Source organism: Heteronotia binoei, chromosome 2 (genome assembly GCF_032191835.1).
Source record: "Heteronotia binoei isolate CCM8104 ecotype False Entrance Well chromosome 2, APGP_CSIRO_Hbin_v1, whole genome shotgun sequence".
Lineage (NCBI taxonomy): Eukaryota > Metazoa > Chordata > Lepidosauria > Squamata > Gekkonidae > Heteronotia > Heteronotia binoei.
Window position 1 is genome coordinate 12249776 of NC_083224.1, and position 27055 is coordinate 12276830.

General features: G+C 49.6%; 1 protein-coding gene across 1 annotated transcript; it reads left to right on the plus strand.

Moving 5' to 3' along the window:
• Positions 1 to 261: 261 nt before the first annotated feature.
• STK35 (serine/threonine kinase 35) lies at positions 262 to 27040 on the plus strand (the record flags this gene model as incomplete). The annotated part of the gene is made up of 2 exons (XM_060230580.1): positions 262 to 1015; positions 26841 to 27040. A coding segment is annotated over one exon (717 nt), but the record flags the coding sequence as incomplete, so codon positions are not given.
• Positions 27041 to 27055: the final 15 nt, after the last annotated feature.

The following is a 27055-nucleotide window of genomic DNA, read 5'->3' on the forward strand; positions in this document are numbered from 1 at the left end:
GGAGGAGCCTCAGCCAATAGAGAAATTAGAGGCTTTGTAGCTATTGTGCTGTTGAGCAAGGCAAGCTGTGATGGAGAAGGAAGCAGATGGTAATGAGTTGCTCGGGAGCCTGATGGGGGCCTGATTTGGCCCTTGGGCCGCATGTTTGACACCCTTGCTTGTAGTCTCAGTCTCTCTCTCTCTCTCTCTCTCTCTCTCTCTCTCTCTCTCTCTCTCCATGTCTTGCCTATGTACTAACTTTCCCCATCCTGTTCTCTCCCACAAGGCGAGAGGATCCTGGGCTACGCCGAAGAGCCCTGCTATCTCTGGTTCGTCATGGAGTACTGCGAAGGCGGGGACCTGAACCAGTACATCCTCTCGCGCAGGCCCGACCCGGCCACCAACAAGAGCTTCATGCTGCAGCTGACGAGCGCCATCGCCTTCCTCCACAAGAACCACATCGTGCACCGGGACCTGAAGCCGGACAACATCCTGATCACCGAGACGTCCGGCGCGCCCGTTCTCAAGGTGGCGGACTTCGGGCTCAGCAAAGTGTGCGCCGGCCTGACGGCCAGAGGCAAGGACGGGGGGAACGACAACAAAAATGTGAATGTGAACAAATACTGGCTGTCGTCGGCCTGCGGCTCGGACTTCTACATGGCGCCGGAGGTCTGGGAGGGGCACTACACCGCCAAGGCCGACATCTTTGCCCTGGGCATCATCATCTGGGCCATGATCGAGCGGATCACGTTCATCGACGCCGAGACCAAGAAGGAGCTGCTGGGGACTTACATCAAGCAGGGGACGGAGATTGTACCCGTCGGGGAGGCGCTGCTAGAGAACCCAAAGATGGAGCTGCACATCCCCCAGAAACGCAGGACTTCCATGTCTGAGGGGATCAAGCAGCTCTTGAAAGACATGTTAGCTGCTAATCCTCAGGACCGCCCCGATGCCTTTGAGCTTGAATCCAGGATGGACCAGGTTACTTGTGCTGCTTAAACTCAGGTCAAAGTGTTGGCGCGCTTTGAAAACTATGGTGAGTACTCCGTAGGGTTGGCGGGACGGGGTTTGTCTCAGTCAGGCAGCTTCAGTAGGACCGTGGAGCCCCACGGGGGGGGGGGGGCGTCAAACTAATTTGTTATGAGGGCCGGATCTGACATAAAGGAGATCTTGTTGGGCAGGGCCATGTCTATACCTAGGTAGCAGAGATATAAGAACATAAGAGAAGTCATGTTGGATCAGGGCAGTGGCCCCCTCCAGTCCAACACTCTGTGTCACATAAGAACATAAGAGAAGCCATGTTGGATCAGGCCAGTGGCCCCTCCAGTCCAACACTCTGTGTCACATAAGAACATAAGAGAAGCCATGTTGGATCAGGGCAGTGGCCCCTCCAGTCCAACACTCTGTGTCACATAAGAACATAAGAGAAGCCATGTTGGATCAGGGCAGTGGCCCCTCCAGTCCAACACTCTGTGTCACATAAGAACATAAGAGAAGCCATGTTGGATCAGGCCAGTGGCCCCTCCAGTCCAACACTCTGTGTCACATAAGAACATAAGAGAAGCCATGTTGGATCAGGCCAGTGGCCCCTCCAGTCCAACACTCTGTGTCACATAAGAACATAAGAGAAGTCATGTTGGATCAGGGCAGTGGCCCCTCCAGTCCAACACTCTGTGTCACATAAGAACATAAGAGAAGCCATGTTGGATCAGGCCAGTGGCCCCTCCAGTCCAACACTCTGTGTCACATAAGAACATAAGAGAAGCCCTGTTGGATCAGGCCAGTGCCCCTCCAGTCCAACACTCTGTGTCACATAAGAACATAAGAGAAGCCATGTTGGATCAGGGCAGTGGCCCCTCCAGTCCAACACTCTGTGTCACATAAGAACATAAGAGAAGCCATGTTGGATCAGGCCAGTGGCCCCTCCAGTCCAACACTCTGTGTCACATAAGAACATAAGAGAAGCCATGTTGGATCAGGCCAGTGGCCCCTCCAGTCCAACACTCTGTGTCACATAAGAACATAAGAGAAGTCATGTTGGATCAGGGCAGTGGCCCTCCAGTCCAACACTCTGTGTCACATAAGAACATAAGAGAAGCCATGTTGGATCAGGCCAGTGGCCCCTCCAGTCCAACACTCTGTGTCACATAAGAACATAAGAGAAGCCATGTTGGATCAGGCCAGTGGCCCCTCCAGTCCAACACTCTGTGTCACAATAAGAACATAAGAGAAGTCATGTTGGATCAGGGCAGTGGCCCCTCCAGTCCAACACTCTGTGTCACATAAGAGAAGCCATGTTGGATCAGGCCAGTGGCCCCTCCAGTCCAACACTCTGTGTCACATAAGAACATAAGAGAAGTCATGTTGGATCAGGGCAGTGGCCCCTCCAGTCCAACACTCTGTGTCACATAAGAACATAAGAGAAGCCATGTTGGATCAGGCCAGTGGCCTCTCCAGTCCAACACTCTGTGTCACATAAGAACATAAGAGAAGCCATGTTGGATCAGGCCAGTGGCCCCTCCAGTCCAACACTCTGTGTCACATAAGAACATAAGAGAAGTCATGTTGGATCAGGGCAGTGGCCCCTCCAGTCCAACACTCTGTGTCACATAAGAACATAAGAGAAGTCATGTTGGATCAGGCCAGTGGCCCCTCCAGTCCAACACTCTGTGTCACATAAGAACATAAGAGAAGCCATGTTGGATCAGGGCAGTGGCCCCTCCAGTCCAACACTCTGTGTCACACGGTGGCCAAAAAACCCCAAGTGCCATCAGGAGGTCCAACAGTGGGGGCGGGACACTAGAAGCCCTCACACTGTTGCCCCTCCCAAGCACTAAGAATACAGAGCGTCACTGCCCCAGACATAAGAATATCAGAGACGCCATGTTGGATCAGGGCAGTGGCCCATCCAGTCCAACACTCTGTGTCGCACGGTGGCCAAAAAAACCCAAGTGCCATCAGGAGGTCCACCAGTGGGGCCGGGACACTAAAAGCCCTCTCACTCTTGCCCCTCCCAAGCACTGAGCGTCACTGCCCCAGACATAAGAATATCAGAGACGCCATGTTGGATCAGGCCATTGGCCCATCCAGACCAACACTCTGTGTCGCATATTGGCCATGAAACCCAGGTGCCATCAGGAAGTCCACCAGTGGGGCCAGGACACTAGAAGTTCTCCCACTGTTGCCCTTCCCAAGCACTAAGAAATCAGAGCATCACTGCCCCAGACATAAGAAACATCAGAGATGCCATGTTGGATCAGGCCATTGGCCCATCCAGTCCAACACTGTGTCACACAATGGCCATGAAATCCAGGTGCCATCAGGAGGTCCACCAGTGGGGCCAGGACACTAGAAGCCCTCCCACTGTTGCCCCCCCAGCACCAAGAATACAGAGCATCACTGCCCCAGACAGAGTTCCAACGATAAGCTGTGGCTAATAACCACTGATGGGCCTCTGCTCCATATGATTATGCAATCCCCTTATCCAATAAACTTTATAAAGGACACAGACAAACACGAAGATTTTTAAAAAAAAAACAACCTTAAAACATGTTAAAACAATACCACTTGCTGGTCTTAAAGGTGCTTTCTTTGTATTTCTCCCATGGGAACCAGGGAACTGGGCAAAGGAAGCTCTGGCTCTTTCCTTCCTTCCCCAGGGGACCGGGAGGGGGAGGAGCCTCAGCCAATAGAAGGACGAGAGGGCTCTGTAGCTCTTGTGCTATTGAGCAAGCCTTGCAAAGCAAGATTTTATGCAGAAGGAAGCAAGAGAGAGGGAGAAGGAAGCAGATGACAGCCAGTTGCTCAGGGGGCCTAATTCGGCCCCCAAACTGCATGTTTGACACCTGCTTTACATTGTTTAAGTTTCAGCTCTGTTTATACATCCAAGACTTGAAGCTGCCTTATACCGAATCAGACCTTTGGTCCATCAAGGTCAATATTGCTTACTCTGACAGGCAAGTGGATCTCCTGGGTCTCGGGTAGAGGTATTCCGCATCACCTACTACCTGATCCTCTCAACTGGAGATGCCGGGGCTTGAACCTGGGACTTTCTGCACGCCGAGCAGATGCCCTGCCAGTGAGCCGCAGCCCCTCCCCGCTATACTAAGAATTGCTTCTCCCGCAGGAGTTCTTTAAAGCAGGCTTTGGCAGATTTCTACTTCTTTAACAGCTAGACTTCTTTTCCAGCCTTCAGTGTTTTATATTTTAATGTCGTCAGAGGTAATCTGGACCGTGTAGGTACGGAAACTTAGAAAGAAACGCACTCTCTCCGTTTACAAAATAGTAACAATGTGCAATACAAACTGTGTTCACCAAAACAGCACACCGATGAGGTTACAAAACTTTCCCGTGCACAACGTGGCTACTATCCAGAATTCATAATCCTTTATGATGAATCCAATGAAAAAATAGAACTTGTTCACCCAAAGGTGATTAACATGTGGAATTCACTGCCACAGGAGGTGGTGGCGGCCACAAGCATAGCCACCTTCAAGAGGGGGTTAGATAAAAATATGGAGCAGAGGTCCATCAGTAGCTATTAGCCACAGTGTGTGTGTGTGTATTTGCCGCTGTGTGACACAGAATGTTGGACTGGATGGGCCATTGGCCTGATCTAACATGGCTTCTCTTATGTTCTTATGTCCAATTTCGTTTCAGCTGTAGTGTCCTTCCTCAAGGGACCGTCTTTGTCATGTATATCGGAGCAGCAGACTTGAAGGGCCAAAATTTCCTGGCTTCCTTAAGTTCTTATTTATTTTTTATATTTATTCATGGAACGCCTTTACCAATTTGTATCCATCAGCATTCAGTTGCTGATGGAACGCAACTGCATGCTGATAGGTGCAAATTGTTAGAGGCGTTCCATGAATAAAAATAAAAAATAAATAAGAACTTAAGGAAAGGAAAGGTCCCCTGTGCAAGCACCGTTGGTCGTTTCCGACTCTGGGGTGACGTTGTTTTCACAACGTTTTCACGGCAGACTTTTTACGGAGTGGTTTGCCATTGCCTTCCCCAGTCATCTACACTTTCCCCCCAGCAAGCTGGGTACTCATTTGACCAACCTCGGAAGGATGGAAGGCTGAGTCAACCTCGAGTCGGCTACCTGTAAACCCAGCTTCCACCGGGGATCGGACTCAGGTCGTGAGCCGAGCTTAGGACTGCAGTACTGCAGCTTTGACACTCTGCGCCACGGGGCTCTTAATGTAAGGAACTTAAGGAAGCCAGGAAATTTTGGCTCTTCAAGTCTTCTGCTCCAATATATATGACAAGACAGTCCCTTGAGGAAGGATAGTGCATCCGAAATTGGACTGGTTTTGTTTTTTCATTGGACTTATCATAAATCATTATGAATTAAGAACGTAAGAGAAGCCATGCTAGATCAGGCCAAGGGCCCATCCAGTCCAACACTCTGTGTCACATAAGAACATAAGAGAAGCCCTGTTTGATCAGGCCAAGGGCCCATCCAGTCCAACACTCTGTGTCACATAAGAACATAAGAAAAGCCCTGTTGGATCAGGCCATTGGCCCCTCCAGTCCAACACTGTGTCACATAAGAACATAAGAGAAGCCATGTTTGATCAGGCCAAGGGCCCATCCAGTCCAACACTCTGTGTCACATAAGGACATAAGAGAAGCCATGTTTGATCAGGCCAATGGCCCATCCAGTCCAACACTCTGTGTCACATAAGGACATAAGAGAAGCCATTTTGGATCAGGCCAGTGGCCCATCCAGTCCAACACTCTGTGTCACATAAGGACATAAGAGAAGCCATTTTGGATCAGGCCAATGGCCCATCCAGTCCAACACTCTGTGTCACATAAGGACATAAGAGAAGCCATTTTGGATCAGGCCAATGGACCATCCAGTCCAACACTTTGTGTCACATAAGAGAAGCCATTTTGGATCAGGCCAATGGCCCATCCAGTTCAACACTCTGTGTCACATAAGGACATAAGAGAAGCCATTTTGGATCAGGCCAATGGCCCATCCAGTCCAACACTCTGTGTCACATAAGGACATAAGAGAAGCCATTTTGGATCAGGCCAATGGACCATCCAGTCCAACACTTTGTGTCATATAAGGACATAAGAGAAGCCATTTTGGATCAGGCCAATTGCCCATCCAGTCCAACACTCTGTGTCACATAAGGACATAAGAGAAGCCATTTTGGATCAGGCCAATGGCCCATCCAGTCCAACACTCTGTGTCACATAAGAGAAGCCCTGTTGGATCAGGCCAGTGGCCCATCCAGTCCAACACTCTGTGTCACACAGTGGTCAATATATGTGTGTGAATTCTGGACAGTAGCCACGTTTTTCACAAGATAATTTTGTAACCGCATCAGTGTATTATTCTTTCAAGGTGTTTTGGTGAATGCAGTTTGTATTACCCATTGTTACTATTTTGTAAACCGAGAGAGTGTGTTTCTACGTTTTATACTTTAATAGCATACTTTCTTATCGCTGCCATCACAAAACCTAATCCTAAACCTGGGGTGGCCAAGCTTGCTTAATGGAAGAGCCACACAGAATAAATGTCAAGATGTTTTGAGAGCCGCAAAACATGAACATCAGACGTTCGGGAGGGGAGGAAGCTAGATGGGGAGGGGGAGAGAGGTGGAAAGAGAGCAACTTTAAATGCATTCTCCCAGCTGCTGGCTTGGCTTGGCTTGACGAAGTGATTTAAAGAGAGAAATGCAGTGGGGCATTGGGGGCTTGGAGAGCTGCACAATTTGTGTGAAGGAGCCACATTCGGCTCCCAATTTATTGTCATTTGACTTGAGGGTCACAGGTTTGGGTGGCCTGCGCTGGGCACCAATTAGCTCTTTATTTATTTTATTTCATTCGATTTATATCCCGCCCTACCCCACCGAAGCGGGCTCAGGGCAGCTCACAACATAAAAATTCTAACAATAAAATTAAGAATTAAAATACATTTGTAATTTACACAATAAAATAAGCGCAATTCATCAGTGTGCTATCCCACAGTCTTCCTTAAAATATTCAGATGCCGGTCAGTTGTATGCCAGCCAGAAGAGGACCGTCTAACAGGCCCTGCGGAACTGCCCAAGGTTCCGCAGGGCCCCCACCTCTTCCGGCAGCTGGTTCCACCAGCAAGGGGCTGTGATCGAAAAAGCCCTGCCCCTAGTTGACTTCAGACTCCTTTGGTCCGGGGATTGTAAGGAGATTTTGAGAACTCGATCTCAGTACTCTCTGGGGAACATGGGGAGAGACGGTCCCTAAGGTCTTGCACCTGTGACGCCCATTTTCTGGAACTGCAGCCCTCCTCTCCGGGAAGGAGTTGTAGCAGGCGGGGATGGTTTCCTGGAGATGGTTGGAACGTCTTGCCATTCAGCAGACATGCCAGACGTTACGTAAGCGTTGCATTGTTCTGTTCTTTTTTTTTCGTATGCCAGTTTTCGGTACAGCGTTGAGATGAGAATGCCGCTTGGCAGTTGTTTCCCAGCCGGTGCCCTTTGAATTCCAGGAAATTTTCTTGTCAGTAGCGGGATGTTCTAGCAGGGATAGGGAACATTGGCTCTCTTTTTGCCTACAACTCCCATCAGCCACTGGCCATGCTGGCTGGGGCTGATGGGAGTTGTAGGCAGAAAAACATCTGGAGAGCCAACGTCCCCTACCCCTGTTTCTAGAGGGAAACTTAGCAGAGTAACCGTCTTCCTACAGACCAGCATCGTTTACGGCAGGGGTGTCGAAGTCATGAGGGCCGGATCTGAAGTAAATGAGATTTTGTTGGGTTGGGCTGAGCCATGTCAGGCTGGGCCACGTGTGTAACTATTTAAGATTAGGTAGCAGACAGATAAAGAACACAGACAAACGCAAATATATATATATATATTTAAGAAACTTAAAACATGCTTAAAGCAACAGCACTTGTTGGTCTTAAAGGTGCTTTCTTTGTATTTCTCCCGTGGGAACTGGGCAAAGGAAGCTCTGGCTCTTTCCTTCCGAAGGAGCCTCAGCCAATAGAAGGAAGAGGCTTGGCTCAGCAGCTCTGCTGTGCGACTGAGGGAGCCCGGCAAAGCAAGCTCTGCCTCCCCCCCTTCCTCCCCAAGGGAGGAGCCTCAGCCAATGGAGAATCTTTGCTCCATAGTTCCTGTGTGATTGAACAAGCCGGGCATAGCAAGAGAGAGGGAGAAGGAAGCAGATGACAGCTAGTTGCTGGGGGGCCTGATAGGAGCCCTCCAAGGGCCTGATTTGGCCCCCAAACTGCATGTTGGACACCCCTGGTTTAGGGCCACTGGAACAAGGCTGGAGTCCAGTAGCACCTTTAAGACCAACAAAATTTTACTCAGAACATAAGCTTCCGTCGCATGCACGCTTTGTCAAACAACGAAATGGGGTACAGTGAGCAGAGTAGCATATAGCTGGTGGGCAGTGGTTAAGCAAGCAAAATAGTACCAAGTTGGAACTATTTTGCCATAGATTCTATTAACAAACGGAAAGAACAACCTGTTTGGCTTAGATATCATTTGCCACTGTTTTTGGCTGCCTAGGTCAGTACTTCTTTAACCCACTACTGCAGGGGTGTCAAACATTCAGTTTGGGAGCCAAATCTGGCCCCTGGAGGGCACCTATCAAGTCCCTGAGCAACTAGCTGTCATCTGCTTCCTTCTCCCTTTCTCTTGCTTCCTTCTGCATCACAGCTTGCTTTGCAAGGCTTGCTCAATCGCACAGGAGCTAGAGCAAAACCTCTGTTTTCTCCATTGACTGAGGCTCCTCCCTTGGGGAGGAATAGCTTGCTTGGCCAGGCTCTCTCAATTGCACAGCAGAGCTACGGAGCCAAGCCTCTCTTCCTTCTATTGGCTGAGGCTCCTCCCCCACCCTCAGTCCCCTGGGGAAGGAAAGAAAGAGCCACAGCTTCCTTTGCCCAGTTCCCTGGATCCCGTGGGAGAAATGCAAAGAAAGCATCGTTAAGGCCAATGAGCGCAAACGTTTCTTTAAAAACATATTTGTGTTTGTCTGTGTCCTTTATAAAATTTATATCTCTGCTACCTGATCTTAAATAGGGACACACAGGGCCCGACCTGACCTGATCCAGCCCAACCCAACAAAGTCTCATTTATGTCAGGTCTGACCCTCATAACCAACGACTTCAACACCGCTGCCTTCTGAGCACAATGACATTATCACTGATGGCATCTGCCCCTCCGCCCCACCCCCCCCGCCCCCAGCCACAAGTTTGTTTTAAATTAGCAGAGAAGAGCATTCCCAAGAGGACACTTGTTTGGGGGCCCAGCCACCTTTGGAATTCTAGCAGTGTCTGGTGGGCACAGCTGCAAAACGGCTGAGGTGAAGCCCACTCTAAAATACCAGGGAGAACTTAGCTCTCACATCTGTTTGTTAACTGTCTTATTACCTGCACGCTTATTCTCCGGAGAGCCCCGTGGCGCAGTCCTAAGCTCTGCTCACGACCTGAGTGCGGTCCCTGGCGGAAGCTGGGTTTTTCAGGTAGCCGGCTCGAGGTTGACTCAGCCTTCCATCCTTCCGAGGTCGGTCAAATGAGTCCCCAGCTTGCTGGGGGGAAAGCGTAGATGACTGGGGAAGGCAATTGCAAACCACCCCATAAAAAATCTGCCGTGAAAACGTTGTGAAAGCAATGTCACTCCAGAGTCAGAAACAACTGGTGCTTGCAGAGGGGACCTTTCCTTTCCCCTATTTGCTGATGCTCATAGGTCTTAGCAACTGCTTTGATCCAGTCTTAGCTATACTTATCACTCAGTGACGTGCACATCTTGAGTGTAACTAGTCCTTCCTGGCAACCAACCTTCCCCCCCCACACACACACACACACACACACCTATATGTAAATGATTGAGTCCCCTGTGCAAGCACCGAGTAGTTACTCTCATGGGGTGACGTCACAGCACTATGTTTTTATGGCAGACTTTTTACGGGGTGGTTTGCCCTTGCCTTCCCCAGTCATCTACGCTTTCCCCCCAGCAAGCTGGGGACTCCTTTGACCGACCTCGGAAGGATGAAAGCCTGAGTCAACCTTGAGCCGGCAACCTGAACCCAGCTTCCCCTGGGATCGAACCGGGGTTGTGAGCAGAGAGCTCGGACTGCAGTACTGCACCTTTACCACTCCGCGCCACGGGGCTCGACAAAAGCTTATACCCGGAGGTAAGCTTTGACGGTCTTGAAGTTCCCACTGGACTCAAACTTTTGTTTCAATAGTACCTCTTCGACATTTCCGGCAGAAGCTCTGTTTAACAGGACACTTTTTAATCTGCACAGCCAATCAGAAGCCCTGCTGGGGTAAAATCCCACTGAGCCACGCCCACTTCCTAAAAGCAGCTGGTAGGCACCGGGAAAGGTGTTCTGTGGTACCCACAGGTATCTTGTTGGGGGGGGGGGCCCTGCTTTATAGTGATACCTCTGTGTGTGTGTGTGTGTATAACACAGTTAAGGTCATTGATGCTGACTTGGAATTTGACACAGGTTTGCTGCTTCAGCGCTCTTTAAAAGCCCTGTGGTAAAAATTATAATAATTATTGCATGGCAGTAGGGTGTAGTATAGGCAGGAGACTGAAAGATTGTCTGGCAACCTGAAACTCTAGCTCTTTTCGGGGTGAGCTTGGTTTATTTTGGGGGCTGAGAGCACGGTGACTGACTCAAGGTCGCCAACAGGCTCCATGAGGAGAAGGGGGGAGGAATCAAGCCTGGTTAACATAAGAACATAAGAGAAGCCATGTTGGATCAGGCCAATGCCCCATCCAGTCCAACACTCTGTGGCACATAAGAACATAAGAGAAGCCATGTTGGATCAGGCCAATGCCCCATCCAGTCCAACACTCTGTGTCACATAAGAACATAAGAGAAGCCATGTTGGATCAGGCCAATGCCCCATCCAGTCCAACACTCTGTGGCACATAAGAACATAAGAGAAGCCATGTTGGATCAGGCCAATGCCCCATCCAGTCCAACACTCTGTGTCACATAAGAACATAAGAGAAGCCATGTTGGATCAGGCCAATGCCCCATCCAGTCCAACACTCTGTGTCACATTAGATCATAAGAGAAGCCATGTTGGATCAGGCCAATGGCCCATCCAGTCCAACACTCTGTATCACACAGTGGCCAAAAATTTATATTTATACACACACACACACACTGTGGTTAAAAGCCACTGATGGACCTCTGCTCCATATTTTTATCTAACGCCCTCTTGAAGCCGGCTATGCTTGTAGCCGCCGCCACCTCCTGTGGCAGTGAATTCTACATGTTAATCACCCTTTGGGTGAAGAAGTACCTCCTTTTATCCATTCTAACCTGACTGCTCAGCAATTTCATTGAATGCCCACGAGTTCTTGTATTGTGAGAAAGGGAGAAAAGGACTTCTTTCTCTACCTTCTCCATCCCATGCATGATCTTGTAAACCTCTATCATGTCACCCCGCAGGCGACGTTTCTCCAAGCTAAAGAGCCCCAAGCGTTTTAACCTTTCTTCATAGGTTCCCTGGATTAGAATCCAGCCGCACTTAACCACTACAGCAGCCTGGCTCTCAGATCCCGAGGTAAAAGCGGAGGACTGGTATAAAACATCTCTGTTGTTTGCTGTCAGGAGCCATTGGAATGCCTAAAATCCTACTTGCCCTCAAGAGTTCTGAATTAATTTATTAAAATGTGTCCTTTCCCTCATGGGTCAAGGCCCCAAGAATTCATACACTGATTCTGTGTAGGCTGTTTGGATCAGAATTTTTGAAGTATATCTCAGCCGGCTTCCTTTTTTTGGGGGGGGGGGGCGGTGTTGGACATGCAACATAGTGCCCTCCTGAGCCTTTTAGGGATGATTTATTGTTAAATTCTCTTAACACGCCTTGTCCTGGACAATGCGCATCCAGAATCTCCACACCACTACCTCATATCCTGGGAAGTGCTCCATGTAGAAGACGACGACCGCAGATTTATACCCCACCCTTCTCTCTGAATCAGAGTCTCAGAGAGGCTCACAATCCTCCTGTATCTTTCCCCCCCACAACAGACACCCTGTGAGGTGGGTGAGGCTGAGAGAGCTCTCCCAGAAGCTGCCTGTTCAAGGACAACTCCTGTGATAGCTCTGGCTGACCCAAGGCCATTCCAGCAGCTGCAAGTGAAGGAGTGGGGAATCAAATCTGGTTCTCCCAGATGATAGAAGAAGTAGATGAAGATATTGGATTTATATCCCGTCCTCCACTCCGAAGAGTCTCAGAGCAGCTCACAATCTCTTTTCCCTTCCTCCCCCACAACAGACACCCTGTGAGGTGCGTGGGACTGAGAGGACTCTCACAGCAGCTGCCCTTTCAAGGACAACCTCTGCCAGAGCTATGGCTAACCCAAGGCCATTCCAGCAGGTGCAAGTGGAAGAGTGGGGAATCAAACCCGGTTCTCCCAGATAAGAGTCCGCACACTTAACCACTACACCAAAATGGCTCTCCTGCTTCATAGGTCACGGGCAGTGTTCCCCCCTAAGCTGAGTTAGTGTGATCTAAGCTCACCGGGGTTTTTTAGCCTCTGACTCGCACATTTTTGTCTCAGCTCAGGAATAATGGGCCCTGAGCAAGCTTAATTTTTATGCAGTACCTCACTACTTTAATGCCAGTAGCTCAGGAGTGGCCAATGGTAGCTCTCCAGATGTTTTTTCCCTACAACTCCCATCAGCCCCAGCCATTGGCTGTGCTGGCTGGGGCTGATGGGCGTTGTGGGGCCAAAAACATCTGGAGAGCTGCCGTTGGCCACCCCTGCAGTAGCTCACATAGTGGCATTTTTGCTCACAAGATTCCGCAGCTTAGAGAGGAAGCATTGGTCATGGGCTCGGAGAGTAGTATCCACCTCACAGTGACCGATGCGGGATGTACGCAGGAGGCTCCCCTATACCGCTTCAGACTTTTGCCGCATCGCTGTCAAAGCCGTGAGCTTTCCAGAGTCTCCCACAACCACCTGCTCTCTCTCAACTGGAGACGCCGGGGATTGAACCTGGAGCCTTCCGCAGGCCGCGCAGATGCTCCGAAGTAAAGTTGCGTGGCCTTCCTCCCCGTAAAGCATTCCTTTCTCCCCTCGCTGGGGAAGCCAAATCAACAAAATTCTTCCTTAGATCCGTTTCCTGACATCCAGACACGTGCACTCAGAATGCTGAGCAGAATGACTTCTTTCTTTTGGGGGGGGGGGCGGCTTTGGGTGACGCTGGCGGCCAGCATCTTTCCCTCATCTCCTGCTCCCCCTCCCCACTCGGTGTGTGCGCGCGCGCCATCTGCGACCGCTCATGCTTTGCTAACACGATGCTGCCGGGTTGCGTAACCAGGCCATGCCCTCCGGGGAAAAATTCTGCCCGCCGGTCTCTTCATAGGAGTAAACGCAGGCCGTTGATAAACACGCTGAGGGGACAGATCTGCCCTCGGGCTGTTTGTTCCAAAGGCCAGCTGCCTCGGCCAAAGACTGAGCCGGCAGTGAAGCTCCCATCAAAAGCGCAGCTGCGCGCTAGAAAGATCTCCGCCCTTATGTAACGGGGAGAGACGTGCCAGCGCGCCATCCCGTCCCCCTTGTTTGCTTGGGAGCGAAGCGCCAGCTTTTGCCCGCTCAGGAAAGATGCTTTTTTTCTAAGGGGGGGGGAGTGTGTTTTCCCCTGGCCTCCTGCAAGCCGAGGCTGTTTTCAGGCCCTCGGAAGGCAGGTGCCTGCGTCCGTCGGGATGTTTGAAACTTTGGGGGTTTGAAGAATGTGGTCTTGCGTAGCCCGGAATGGAAGGGGCGGGTTGGATCCTGACTCAGCCGTCAGCGAACTCGAGGGATGGGTTAATTGTCCGCCTGTTCCCCTTTCCAGTTGCAAACCCCTCCATTTGCCTTTCCTGAGGGTCCCCCGTGCTTCTCCCCAGGAGAGCAGCATTTCAGGGTGATTAGAGGGGGGGTTGGGCAAAGAGATGAAATCTTGGAAAAATAAAAAGGAAAAGATCCAGGGAGGGGAAGTACATTTTTGCACATTCCATAGTGGCAGCCGGCAGCTGTTTTTCAAGCGTTAGGTATGCTTAACAATTTGTCTTGTAAAAATCATAGAGCTGGAAAGGACCGTAGAGGCCATCTAGTCCAACCCCCTGCTCAGCGCAAGATCGGCATAGACTCTAGGCCCTAGAGCAGGGGTGTCAAACTCATTTGTTATGAGGGTTGGATCTGACATAAATGAGACGTCGTTGGGCCAGGCCATGTCGGGCTGGGTCGTGTGTGTCCCTATTTAAGATTAGGTAGCAGAGATATAAATTTTATAAAGCACACAGACACAAATATATATATTTTAAAAACTTAAAACATGCTTAAAACGTTAGCACTCATTGGTCTTAAAGGTGCTCTCTTTGTATTTCTCTCATGGGATCCAGGGAACTGGGCAAAGGAAGCTCTGGTTCTTTCCCTCCTTCTCCAGGGACTGGGGGGAGGAGCCTCAGCCAATAGAAGGAAGAGAGGCTTGGCTCAGTAGCTCTGCTGTGCAATTGAGAGAGCCTGGCAAAGCAAGCTCTAACCTCCCCAAGGGAGGTGCCTCAGCCAATGGAGAAAATAGAGGTTTTGCTCTGTAGCTCCTGTGCGACTGAGCAAGCCTGGCAAAGCAAGCTGTTATAAGGAAGCAAGATATAGGAATAAGGAAGCAGACGAGGCTCAAGGGCCTGAGAGGAGCCCTCCAGGGGCCTGATTCGGCTCCCGAACTGCATGTTTGACACCCCTGCCCTAGAGCATCCCTGATAAGACCATAAGAGAAGCCATGTTGGATCAAGCCAATGGCCCATCCAGTCCAACACTCTGAGTCACATAAGAACATGAGAGAAGCCATGTTGGATCAGGCCAATGGCCCATCCAGTCCAACACTCTGTGTCACATAAGAACATAAGAGAAGCCATGTTGGATCAGGCCAATTGCCCATCCAGTCCAACACTCTGTGTCACATAAGAAAAGCCATGTTGGATCAAGCCAATGGCCCAACACTCTGTGTCACATAAGAACACTGTGTCACATAAGAACACATAAGAATCCAGTCCAACACTCTGTGTCACATAAGAGAAGCCCTGTTGGCCAATGGCCCATCCAGTCCAACACTCTGTGTCACACAGTGGTCAAATATATATATACACACACACACACACACACTGTGGCTAATAGCCACTGATGGACCTTTGCTCCATATTTTTATCTAACCCCCTCTTGAAGCTGGCTATGCTTGTAGCCGCCACCATCTCCTGTGGCAGTGAATTCCACATGTTAATCACCCTTTGGGTGAAGAAGTACTTCCTTTTATCCGTTTTAACCCGACTGCTCAGCAATTTCATTGAATGCCCACGAGTTCTTGTATTGTGAGAAAGGGAGAAAAGTCCTTCTTTCTCTACCTTCTCCATCCTATGCATAATCTTGTAAACCTCTAGCATGTCACCCCGCAGTTGATGTTTCTCCAAGCTAAAGAGCCCCAAGCGTTTTAATCTAAGTGTTCATCCAGCTGCTGTTTGAAGACTGCAGGTAAGGGGTGTTCAGTACCTTCCCAGGCTGTCCGTGCCCTCTCGTAATTACTCTTACTGTAAAAAAAAAACAAAAAAACCCAACACCTTACTATCCAGCTGGTTATCTTTGCACCAGTACTCTAACCGGAGAGCCGGTTTGGTGTAGTGGTTAAGTGTGTGGACTCTTATCTGGGAGAACCGGGTTTGATTCCCCACTCCTCCACTTGCACCTGCTAGCATGGCCTTGGGTCAGCCATAGCTCTGGCAGAGGTTGTCCTTGAAAGGGCAGCTGCTGGGAGAGCCCTCTCCAGCCCCACCCACCTCACAGGGTGTCTGTTGTGGGGGAGGAAGGTAAAGGAGATTGTGAGCCGCTCTGAGACTCTTCGGAGTGGAGTGGAGGGCGGGATATAAATCCAATATCTTGATCTTCTTCTTCTAACCCCATGCCAGTAGTACATTATCAGTACGCTAAATAAGTTCAGTCAGTGAAAGAAGTGTAGTTTTGATAGGAAAGTAAGTATTGTATCTATTTTCATTTTTGCAGAAACATCAGCCTCAGTGCTGCGTGGCGTTGGGGCTAAGGGTGGGAGCTGGAAGGGATAACATGTGGGAGCGGAATTGTTTCTTTGGCCTAATCCTATTGGACGGCCAGAAGCGGACAAGGTTGTAGCACCGCTTTCGTTTCCCACCACCACCACCGTTGCAGAAGAGTGTCGCGAGTAGCAAGTAGTAGCAGTAGAATGTCATGATGGCTCGTGTGGAGTCTTTGAAGGGCTGGCCCTTAGAGGAGGGCAAGGAGCTTTTCCTGTTGGCAGCAGAGGGGACGACTCGCAAGAGTGGGGCCAAATGGTGGGCGGAAAGGTACTGGCTGGATATCCGGAAAAGCTGTTTTACAGTAAGAGTTGTTCAGCAGTGGAATCGGCTAGTGAGTTCCCATAGACAGTTTCAAGAGGGGATTGGAGAAGCATCTGGAGCAGAGGTCCATCAGTGGCTCTTAGCCTCAGCATATTGTTGGAACTCTCTGTCTGGGGCAGGGATGCTCTATATTCTTGGTGCTTGGTCCATCAGTGGCAATTAGCCATAGCTCATCACTGGGACTCTCTGTCTGGGGCAGCGATGCTCTGTATTCTTGGAGCTCGGGGGGGCAACAGTGGGAGGGCTTCTAGTCTTCTGGCCCCACTGGTGGACCTCCTGAAGGCACCTGGGTTTTTGGCCACTGTGTGACACAGAGTGTTGGACTGGATGGGCCATTGGCTTGATCCAACATGGCTTCTCTTATGTTCTTTTGTTTGAGGCAGTGATGCTCTGTATCCTTGGTGCTTGGAGGGCGGCAACAGTGGGAGGGCTTCTATTGTCCTTGCCCCGCTGGTGGACCTCCTGAGGGCACCTGGGGTTTTTTGGCCACTGTGTGACACGGAGTGTTGAACTGGAGGGGCCATTGGCCTGATCCCACATGGGTTCATGCTGAAACAGGATCAGACTAAAGCACCCATGACAACTGTTAAGAACACAAGAGTATTGATTTTTGTCAGCTGTATTGACTGTTTTCAGCTGAGAGCCAGTTTGGTGTAGTGGTTAAGTGTGCGGACTCTGGGAGAACCAGGTTTGGTTCCCCACTCCTCCACTTGCAGCTGCTGGAATGGCCTTGGGTCAGCCATAGCTCTCTAGTTGTCCTTGAAAGGGCAGCTTCTGTCAGAGGCCTCTCAGCCCCACCCACATCACAGGGTGTCTGGTGTGTGTGTGTGTGTGTTTGGGGGGGGGAGGTAAAGGAGATTGTAACAACTTTGAGATCCAGAGTGGAGGGTGGGGTATAAATCCAACTCTTCTTGAGAGCCAATTGGTGTAGTGGTTAAGTGCTTGGGCTCTTATCTGGGAGAACCGGGTTTGATTCCCCACTCCTCCACTTGCAACTACTGGAATGGCCTTGGGTCAGCCATAGCTCTCATAGGAGTTGTCCTTGAAAGGGCAGCTTCTGTCAGTGCTCTCTCAGCCCCACCCACCTCACAGGGTGTCTGTTGTGGGGAGGGAGGTAAAGGAGATTGTGAGCCTCTCTGAGATTCAGAGTATAGGGCAGGATATAAATCCAATATGTTCATCTTTTCTATATATCTATCCATGTCATTTGTTTCTCATGCTATTCCTGGCTACACATGCGAAGTACTGAACCTGGGAGCTTCGCGCACAAGTCGCACACAGCCATATATAGCTGTGGCTTTTTTTCGCATGCCGCAGCTGAGCTCTCGGTTTGTTTGTGTTCAGCAGGTGTCACGGGCTTATCCTGGGATTAGCGCTCACATGCCGACCCGTCCTGTCATTACCTGCAGGGCGGGGCGCAAGAGCGTTCCTTGGAGATGCACCGTGAACAGGCGGCGACCTCAGCTGAGGCAGCCCGGGGGTGTGGCTGAAGCACACCCTGGAATTCCTCGTTAGGAGGGTGGGTGTTATCCGGGGACGAGCCGAGCCTTGATAGTTTAAACAGGCTTTTGTTGCAATCCGCTAGCGGTATTTTTTTTTTTCTTGTTGATGCACATCAAAAAGACTGTAGCGAATGAAGTCCAGACATGCTTGAAGGTGGTATGCACATGTGAGAAAGCCAACGTTGCTGACCTTTGAGGGTTGGAAAGTAGTTGTTAGTAGCAGAAGATGATACTGGATTTATACCCCGCCCTTCACTCTGAATCTCAATCTCCTTTACCTTCCTCCCCCACAACAGGCACCCTGTGAGGTGGGTGGGGCTGAGAGAGCTCGGACAAAAGTTGCAATTTCGGGGACAGCTCTTCAAGAACTCTGGCTTACCCAAGGCCATTCCAGCAGCTGCGAGTAGTGGAGGAGGAGGAGGCTATTGGATTTATATCCCGCCCTTCACTGTGAATCTCGCAGTGGTTTACAATCTTTATCTTCCTCCCCCACAACAGACACCCTATGAGGTTGGTGGGGCTGAGAGAGCACTGACAGAAATTGCCCTTTCAAGGACAACTCCTGCAAGATCTATGGCTGACCCCAGGCCATTCCAGCAGGTGGAAGTGGAGGAGTGGGGAATCAAACCTGGTTCTCCCAGATAAGAGGCCACGCTCTTAACCACTACACCAAACTGACTCTCAGTGCACAATGCAGGAAATTCACAAACGCCTCCCTCTAAGTTCACAGGATCTTCATTGCTGTCAGACGACCATCTAGCCTCTGTTTAAAAACCTCCAAGGAAGGAGGTTCAGTTCTCTGTTATACCCTATGGGAAGAGTTGGAAGGGACCTCCAGAGTCATCTAGTCCAACCCCCTGCACAATGCAGCAAACGCACAAATACCTCCCCCTAAATTCACAGGATCTTCATTGCTGGGGTTGGACTAGATGACCGCGGAGTCCCTTCCAGCTCTATGATTCTTACCTTTAACTGAATTTGTTTGGACTACACATGTCCCATTTTGTGTTGCCTGGATTATGGGGTCAGTGTGTTGCCCTCCATGTAAGACAGGGACATGGGGGTAACCGTGACCAACTCAACTGAGCTTCCATTTGGACTTTTCGCCCTGCTGGCCTGTGTGTACTGGTGCTTGCTAAGCTTTCGTCTTCCCACTGGGGTGATCCATATCGATACCTTTTCATAGAGTTGCGGAACATTCCTTCTCATGTTCTCCCTTGGTATACACGGTCACAGAAATAGGGCAGTCCCTTGCAGACATGGATTTTGGTGTCTAGTAAGGAGGTGAGCGAGCCAGCCGCATGAGATTTTGAGTATATTTTGCCTTTTCCTACTCATGTTCAGTGTGCCTTTCTTAATTACAAGGGAAAAACCCTCTTCTTTGGGCTCCCCTTCCTTGGAGGTTTTTAAACAGAGGCTAGAGGGCCATCTGACAGCAATGCGGATCCTGTGAATTATTTGTCAATTCCCTGCATTGCGCAGGGGGTTGGACTAGATGACCCTGAGGGGATCCCTTCCAGTTCTATGATTCTGGGATCCCTGTGGGAAAGCAGTAGATCTTTGGGCAGCTCTTAGTAAATACAGTTTCTCAAGTCTCGCAGGGCATTCATATGGCTTATAGAAGTGAGCGTTGTGCAGAAGACGCACCGAACATTTTGCATAGTCGTTTTGGTATTTCTTCAGAGTTTGGTGGGCTTCAACGCGGGCTGAGGTCTCGAAGGCCAGGATTAGGGCTGGGATGTAAAAAAAAAAAAACCACAGCAAGTGATTAAGATGTGGGATTTGATGCCGGAGGATGTAGTGATGGCCGCAGGCGCAGACAGCTTTAAAAGGGTGTTAGATGTCGTGGAGTCAGATTCACGGAGGAGAGATCTGTCAGCAGCTACTAGCTATGGTGATGAGTGGGAAACTCCCCATTTCAGAGCCAGTCAACCCCTGAATCACAGTGCCAGGAAGCATCAGGGAAAGGACTTGGCCTCTGTGCCTTTTGGTTGGCCCTCCAGAGGAACAGGGTGGCCACTGTGTGAGGCAGGGTGCTGGACTAGATGGACCCTCACTGGTCTGACCCAGCAGGGCTCTTCTGAGGTTCTTATGAAGGCCACGGCCTCTCTGCCCTGTTGTTGACCCTCCAGAGGAACTGGGTGGCCACTGTGTGAGACAGGGTGCTGGACTAGATGGACCCTCACTGGTCTGACCCAGCAGGGCTCTTCTGATCTTCTTACAAAGGCTTTGGTCTCTCTGCCCTGTTGTTGACCCTCCAGAGGAACTGGGTGGCTGCTGTGTGAAATAGAATGCTGTACTAGATGGACCCTGCCTCGTCTGATCCAGCAGGGCTCTTCTGAGGTTCTTATGAAGGCCTCAACCTATCTGCCCTGTTGTTGGCCCTCCAGAGGAACTGGCTGGCCACTGAGTAAGACAGGATGTTGGACTAGATGGACCCTCCCTGGTCTGATCCAGCAGGGCTCTTCTGATGTCCTTATGAAGGCCTCAGCCTCTCTGCCCTGTTGTTGGATCTCCAGAGGAACTGGCTGGCCACTGAGTGAGACGGGATGTTGGACTAGATGGACCCTCCCTGGTCTGATCCAGCAGGGCTCTTCCGATGTTCTTCCGATGAGCAGAGGGCCGGTGTTTTTGAGAGTTCGGACGTGGGGAGGGAAATGCCCGCTGCCACAACTCTTGTATGCAAGAATTGAAAGGGCACAAGCAAAGCAAATGCAACGCCGCAGAGCGTCCTGTTCTTCTTACTGGCAAGCACCTTCTCAGTGTTCCTCTTTGGCTTCAGCCGATTCTGTAAAAAAAGAAAGAGAGAAAAATCAATTGTCCTGCCCTGTTTTAACATTACTCTAATTACCGCAGCCTCAGCTGAACTCTCTCCTCTTCGGGGGCCAATTTTAATTGTAGCGAGGCTCCGGTTTCACAAGGACCCTCACCAAACCCCCAACAAGAAAATTAGAGACCAGGGAAGCCCGTTGCTAATTAATGCGTGCTCCTTAACAGTCGTGTTTTCCACTTCAGCCTTCCGTCAGATAATTGGACGTTCCACTGGAGGCTTCGTCCCAAGAAGCTCGGTTATTGAGATGGGGTGCTGGCGCCGGAGCTAACCTGTAACTAGTCAGGGGAGGTTAGCTCCCCTTGAGACTCCCGGTCCTGTGTCACATATGAAGCTGCCTTATACTGAATCAGTCTAGTGCAGGGGTGTCAAACTCATTTAGGGAGGGATGGTGGCTCAGTGGATGAGCATCTCCTTGGTAAGCAAATGGTCCCAGGTTCAATCCCTGGCATCTTCAACTAAAAAGGCTCTAGGCAAGTTGTTGTGAAAAACCTCAGCTTGATACCCTGGAGAGCCACTGTCAGTCTGAGTAGACCAGGGGTGTCAAACGCCCCCGAGCCTCATGTGCTTTCTTATCATATCTTGCTTTCTTACAACAGGTTGCTTTGCCGGGCTTGCTCAGGCTTACTTTCCTTTGAAGTAGGCTTGCAGCCTAAGTAAATCTCGAATAAATCTCGAATAAATAAATAAAGTAATGTTGTGAAAGCCACTGTGAACTCGAAACAGCTCCAGAAGAGAGAGCCAGTTTGGTGTAGTGGTTAAGTGTGCAGACTCTTATCTGGGAGAACCGGGTTTGATTCCCCACTCCTCCACTTGCAGCTGCTGGAATGGCCTTGGGTCAGCCAGAGCTCTCTTATCTGGGAGAACCGGGTTTGATTCCCCACGCCTCCACTTGCGCCTGTTGGAATGCCCTTGGGTCACCCATAGCTCTGGCAGAGGTTGTCCTTGAAAGGGCAGCTGCTGGGAGAGCCCTCTCCAGCCCCACCCACCTCACAGGGTGTCTGTTGTGGGGGAGGAAGGGAAAGGAGATTTTGAGGCACTCTGAGACTCTTCGGAGTGGAGGGCGGGATACAAATCCAATATCTTCATCTACCTCACAGGGTGTCTGTTGTGGGGGGGGGGAGGGAAAGGAGATTGTGAGCCGCTCTGAGATTCTTCGGAGTGGAGGGCTGGATATAAATCCAGTATCTTCATCTACCTCACAGGGTGCCTGTTGTGGGGGAGGAAGGTAAAGGAGATTGTGAGCCGCTCTGAGACTCTTCGGAGTGGAGGGCAGGATATAAATCCAATATCATCATCATCTTCTTCTCAATTGCACAGGAGCGACAGAGCAAAACCTCTGTTTTCTCCATTGGCTGAGGCTCCTCTCTTGGGGAGGAAGGGGGGAGGAATGGCTTGCTTTCCCAGGCTCTCAATTGTACAGCAGAGCTACTGAGCCAAGCCTCTCTTCCTTCTATTGGCTGAGGCTCCCCCGCCCTTGTCCCTGGAGAAGGAGGGAAAGAACCAGAACTTCCTTTGCCCAGTTCCCTGGATCCCATGAGAGAAATACAAAGAAAGCACTTTTAAGACCAATGAGTGCTAACGTTTTAAGCATGTTTTAAGTTTTAAAAAAATATATATATATTTGTGTTTGTCTGTGTCCTTTATATAGTTTATATCTCTGCTGCCCGATCTTAAGTAGGGACACGCACGGCCCAGCCCGGCGTCGCTCTACCCAACCTGACACGGCCCGGCCCAACGAGGTCTCATTTATGTCAGATCCGGCCCTCATAACAAATGAGTTTGACGACCCTGGAGTAGACAATCCTGACTTTGATGGACCCAGGAGGGTCTGATTCAGGAGAAGGCAGCTTCATATGTTCATATCTTATGAGGGCCGGATCTGAAATAAATGAGACTTTGTCGGGCTGGGCCATGTGCGTCCTAAAATGTAAGGCCATGTAGCAGATATAAAGCATTGTTGTAAGGTTTTTTTTATAGCATGTTTTTAAGTTTTTTATGTTTTAAGCTTTTTTATAAAGGACAACAGACAAAGATTTTTTAAAAAAAAACTTCAAAGACATGCTTAAAACAGCACTCGTTGGTCTTAAAGGTGCTTTCTTTACATATCTCCCATGCGATCCAGGGAACTGGGCAAAGGAAGCTCTGGCTCTTTCCTTCCTTCACCAGGGGACAAGGAGGGAGAGGAGCCTCAGCCAATAGAAGGAAGAGAGGCTTGGCTCAGTAGCTGTGCTGTGCGATTGAGAGAGCCTGGCAAAGCAAGTTATACTGGAGAAGGAAGCAAGAGAGAGAGAAGGAAGCAGAAGACACCCAGTTGCTTGGGGGGCTGATAGGAGCTTTCCGGGGGCCTGGTTTGGCCCCTGGGCCGCATGCTTGACACCCCTGGTCTAGTGGTCCATCAGAGTCAGTGTTGTCTACTCGGACTAGCCGTGGCTTTCCGGAGTCTCGGGTTGGAGGTCTTTCACATCACCTACCACCTGGTTCTTTCAACTGAAGATGCCGGGGACTGAACCTGGAACCTTCTGGAGATGGCGGGGACTGAACCTGGAAAACAGGCTCTCCCACTGCTCGGGGAAAAGAACAGAACTTGGACTGTGTGCTCAGTCACTGGCGTAGCACCTGTTCATATTCCCGCTCGGGGTCTTCAGGCTCCCACGGTGAGGTTGAAGCTTGGTGCAGTCTGCCTTTCACTAGGGAAAGAGAGTCTCCCTCCCCCACCTGTGTATTAATTTTTGTAATTATGGTATTCTTCTAAAACTGGGTCAATAGTTGGGGAGGGGCTGTGGCTCAGCAGAAGAGCCTCTGATTGGCATACGGAAGACCCAAGGATCAATCCCTGGCATCTCCAGTTAAAGGAGCAGGTATTTCTCCCTTTCTCACAATACAAGAACTCGTGGGCGCTCCATGAAATTGCTGAGTAGTCGGGTTAGAACTGATAAAAGGAAGTCCTTCACCCAAAGGCTTATTAATAAGTGAAATTCACTGCCACAGGAGAGGGTGGTGGCTACAAGCATAGCCAGCTTCAAGAGGGGATCGGATAAACATGGAGCAGAGGTTGATCAGTGGCTGTAAGCCACAGGGTGTAGATGGAACTCTCTGTCTGGGGCAGTGATGCTCTGTATTCTTGGTGCTGGGCAGGTCAACAGTGGGAGGGCTTCTAGTGTCCTGGCCCCACTGATGGACCTCCTGATGGCACCTGGTTATTTTGGCCACTGTGTGACACAGATTGTTGGACTGGATGGGCCGTTGGCCTGATCCAACATGGCTTCTCTTATGTTCACATGGCTTTTTTTGGTCACTGTGTGACAGAGTGTTGGGATGGATGGCAGGGTTTGTTGGGTTTTTGATGCAATTTCACTCCCTGTTGTCATGAGTTAATTAAGTGTTTGTATATGCATGCTGATGTTTAGCAAGTGAGATCGATAGAGCCAATGAGAATGTTTGCAGGTACTTTCTGCCAAGGCTAGGTGTCAATATGCATAGTGACTCCTGAGGGAGAGCCCTGATAGGCTAATCCATATATTTGGATGGTGGTCTAGGGGAAAATATTTGGTCAGTTTTATTACCCTTTGTGTTAAGCCCTTAGATCTCCGTGCAGTTGAAGTTAAGACTCGAGAGAGTCAAGATGTAGGTTAGAAGCTAGATAGGATATTGAATCCTTTCTTGTTTTCTAGAAATCCTAGTCATCCCTTTCCTCGTTAGTAAAGTAAACTACCTTTTATTCTTAAACTAAACCGTGTGCCTGGCTGTTGTTTGTGGTTCTCTCCACATTACTTTGCTAATCATATACCTAAACCCTAACAGGGTTGCTGCTTTCTGGAAAGTTAGGGAAATTGGTCTGAAGTCAGGGAAAGTCAGAGATTGTGATTAAAATATACTCAAGCGGCGGATTTTCAACCCACTACTGCAAGAGCATGATCTGTTCTTGTGGCAACTGGAATAGAGAAGTTGCGGATACAAGTAAAACTTAGTGATGCCCTTCCCTATCTCCACCTTTAGTTTAGTTTATGCGATTTGTATCCCGCCCTTCCTGCCAAAGCAGGCTCAGGGATTTTTTGCAGCTGCACCCCCCCCCCTCCCGACCAGCCTAATGTTTGTTGAGCTCTGTCCCTGCAGGATTTCCAAGGTCTGCCTGCCGCATTTGCAAAGCAAGGCTAGTTGAAACGTTTAGCAGTTTACAAACTTTAAACATCTAACTGTTTTCATCCCTACCTGCTAATACTGCATTTAACTTACATATAAAGATAAGCATGTTTTGGGGTCATGCTTGTTTATGGAATGGGCATTTTGTCTCCTGCTAAAACCCAACACGGAGTTGCAAATGAGTTTTGCCGCTGTTGGATTTCACAGGCAACTAGCACTTTCTACTCTGCCCTGTGCAAAGTAAATTTTGCAAATGTGATTGCTTTTTCCTGCTGGAGTTTACAGGGTACCAGCTCTCTCACCCTCTTCCTGACTTCTCCCATGCGTAAGTGTTGCAAATGAGGGTTGTCTGCTTCTCTATATTGCAGAGACTCCACCTCCTTTCTTGCTGCTGATCTGCTCATTCCCAGCTTTGGGAAAGTTCCTACTTGTTAGCATTCAGAGTCTACTTGAATTGAAGTTTGTATCTTGGTGTAATTTTTGGTGCAGTTGCAAAACAGATGTTGCTGCAGTCAATGTTGAAAGAAGCTGATAATAAATCTCTTACTTTGACAAGTATTTTTGCAGTTGAGACTTGTGTAGTCGTAGAGTGGAACATTTCATTAAGCCTTGCATTAATGCAATGTGACCTATTCATTTTTTTAACTTGTGGTTATATTTGAATCGTAGTCGGGGAAAGTCAAGGAAATGAAAAATAAAATTTTAGTGGTGACCCTGATGGGCCATTGGCCTATTCAAACATGGCTTCTCTTATGTTCACCTGGTTTTTTTAGCCACTGAGTGTTGAACTGGATGGGCCATTGGCCTGATCCAGTATGGCTTCTCTTATGTTCACGTGGTTTTTTTAGCCACTGAGTGTTGGACTGGATGGGCCATTGGCCTGATCCAATATGGCTTCTCTTATGTTCACCTGGTTTTTTGGCCACTGAGTGTTGGGATAGATGGGCCTTTGGCTTGATCCAACATGGCTTCTCTTATGTTCACCTGGGTTTTTTAGCCACTGAGTGTTGGACTGGATGGGCCATTGGCCTGATCCAGTATGGCTTCTCTTATGTTCACCTGGTTTTTTGGCCACTGAGTGTTGGGATGGATGGGCCTTTGACTTGATCCAACATGGCTTCTCTTATGTTCACCTGGGGTTTTTGGCCGCTATGTGACACAGTGTTGGACTAGATGGGCTATTGGCCTGATCCAACATGGCTTCTCTTATGTTCTCAGCTGGATGGGAGCATTGCTAGGGGTACAAAGGCTATTTGGCGTGCAAGGGTAGGGTCTTCCTTTAAGTTGTTATCCGAAGAAGTGAACAGCGGCTTGTGAAACTCATCCCCTGCCACAGATTTTGTTCGCCTTTCAGGTGCTACGGGTCTCTTGCTCTTTTCTACCATTCCAGTGGTAGAAACTTCAGGATAGTACAGTAGCAGCTTGCAATATAAACTGCAAAACAAACTCCCATTGGCCTCGCAGACAGGTTCTGAGTTTGGCCGCTCACCCAGAGAGGCGTGTCCATTTGAAAAAGTCCCTAGCGGAGGAGCACTGCGCCCTCCCGTCCCCTTGGAGAGGGGAACCTTTCCTTCCTTCCTTCCTTCCTTCCTTCCTTCCTTCCTTCCTTCCTTCCTTCCTTCCTTCCTTCCTTCCTTCCTTCCTTCCTTCCTTCCTTCCTTCCCTCCTTCCTTCCCTCCTTCCTTCCCTCCCTCCTTCCTTCCCTTTTTCCTTCCTTCCTCCCTTCCTTTCTTCCTTCCCTCCCTCCCTTCCTTCCCTCCTTCCCTCCCTCTTTCCTTCCCTTTTTCCTTCCTTCCTTCCTTCCTTCCTTCCTTCCTTCCTTCCTTCCTTCCTTCCTTCCTTCCTTCCTTCCTTCCTTCCTTCCTTCCTTCCTTCCTTCCCTTTCCAAAAAGGAACGGAAGGAATTCTATTTGGAAAGTTCCATTGTTCTTTTTTCAGGCTAGCTGCCGAGGGTCTCCCCCCCCCCCCCCCGAGAGTCAATAACTGTGTTTTTTATTTCTTCCAGGATTTCTTACCAGGGACCTACAATCTCTACGACTTGACGTGCCCAGAAGAAAGACGAAAGCTTAAGGGGGTGGTCCGAGGCAAAAGGAACAACCTGCCGGCACCGTGAAGTTTCGAGGATCCTCTTCCAAGTCCCAGGGAGGGCAGAAGCTGTTGTAATCCATGTTAGAACTTAGACGATTAAAGCTTTTTAAAACATTATTTTAACCTTCCCTC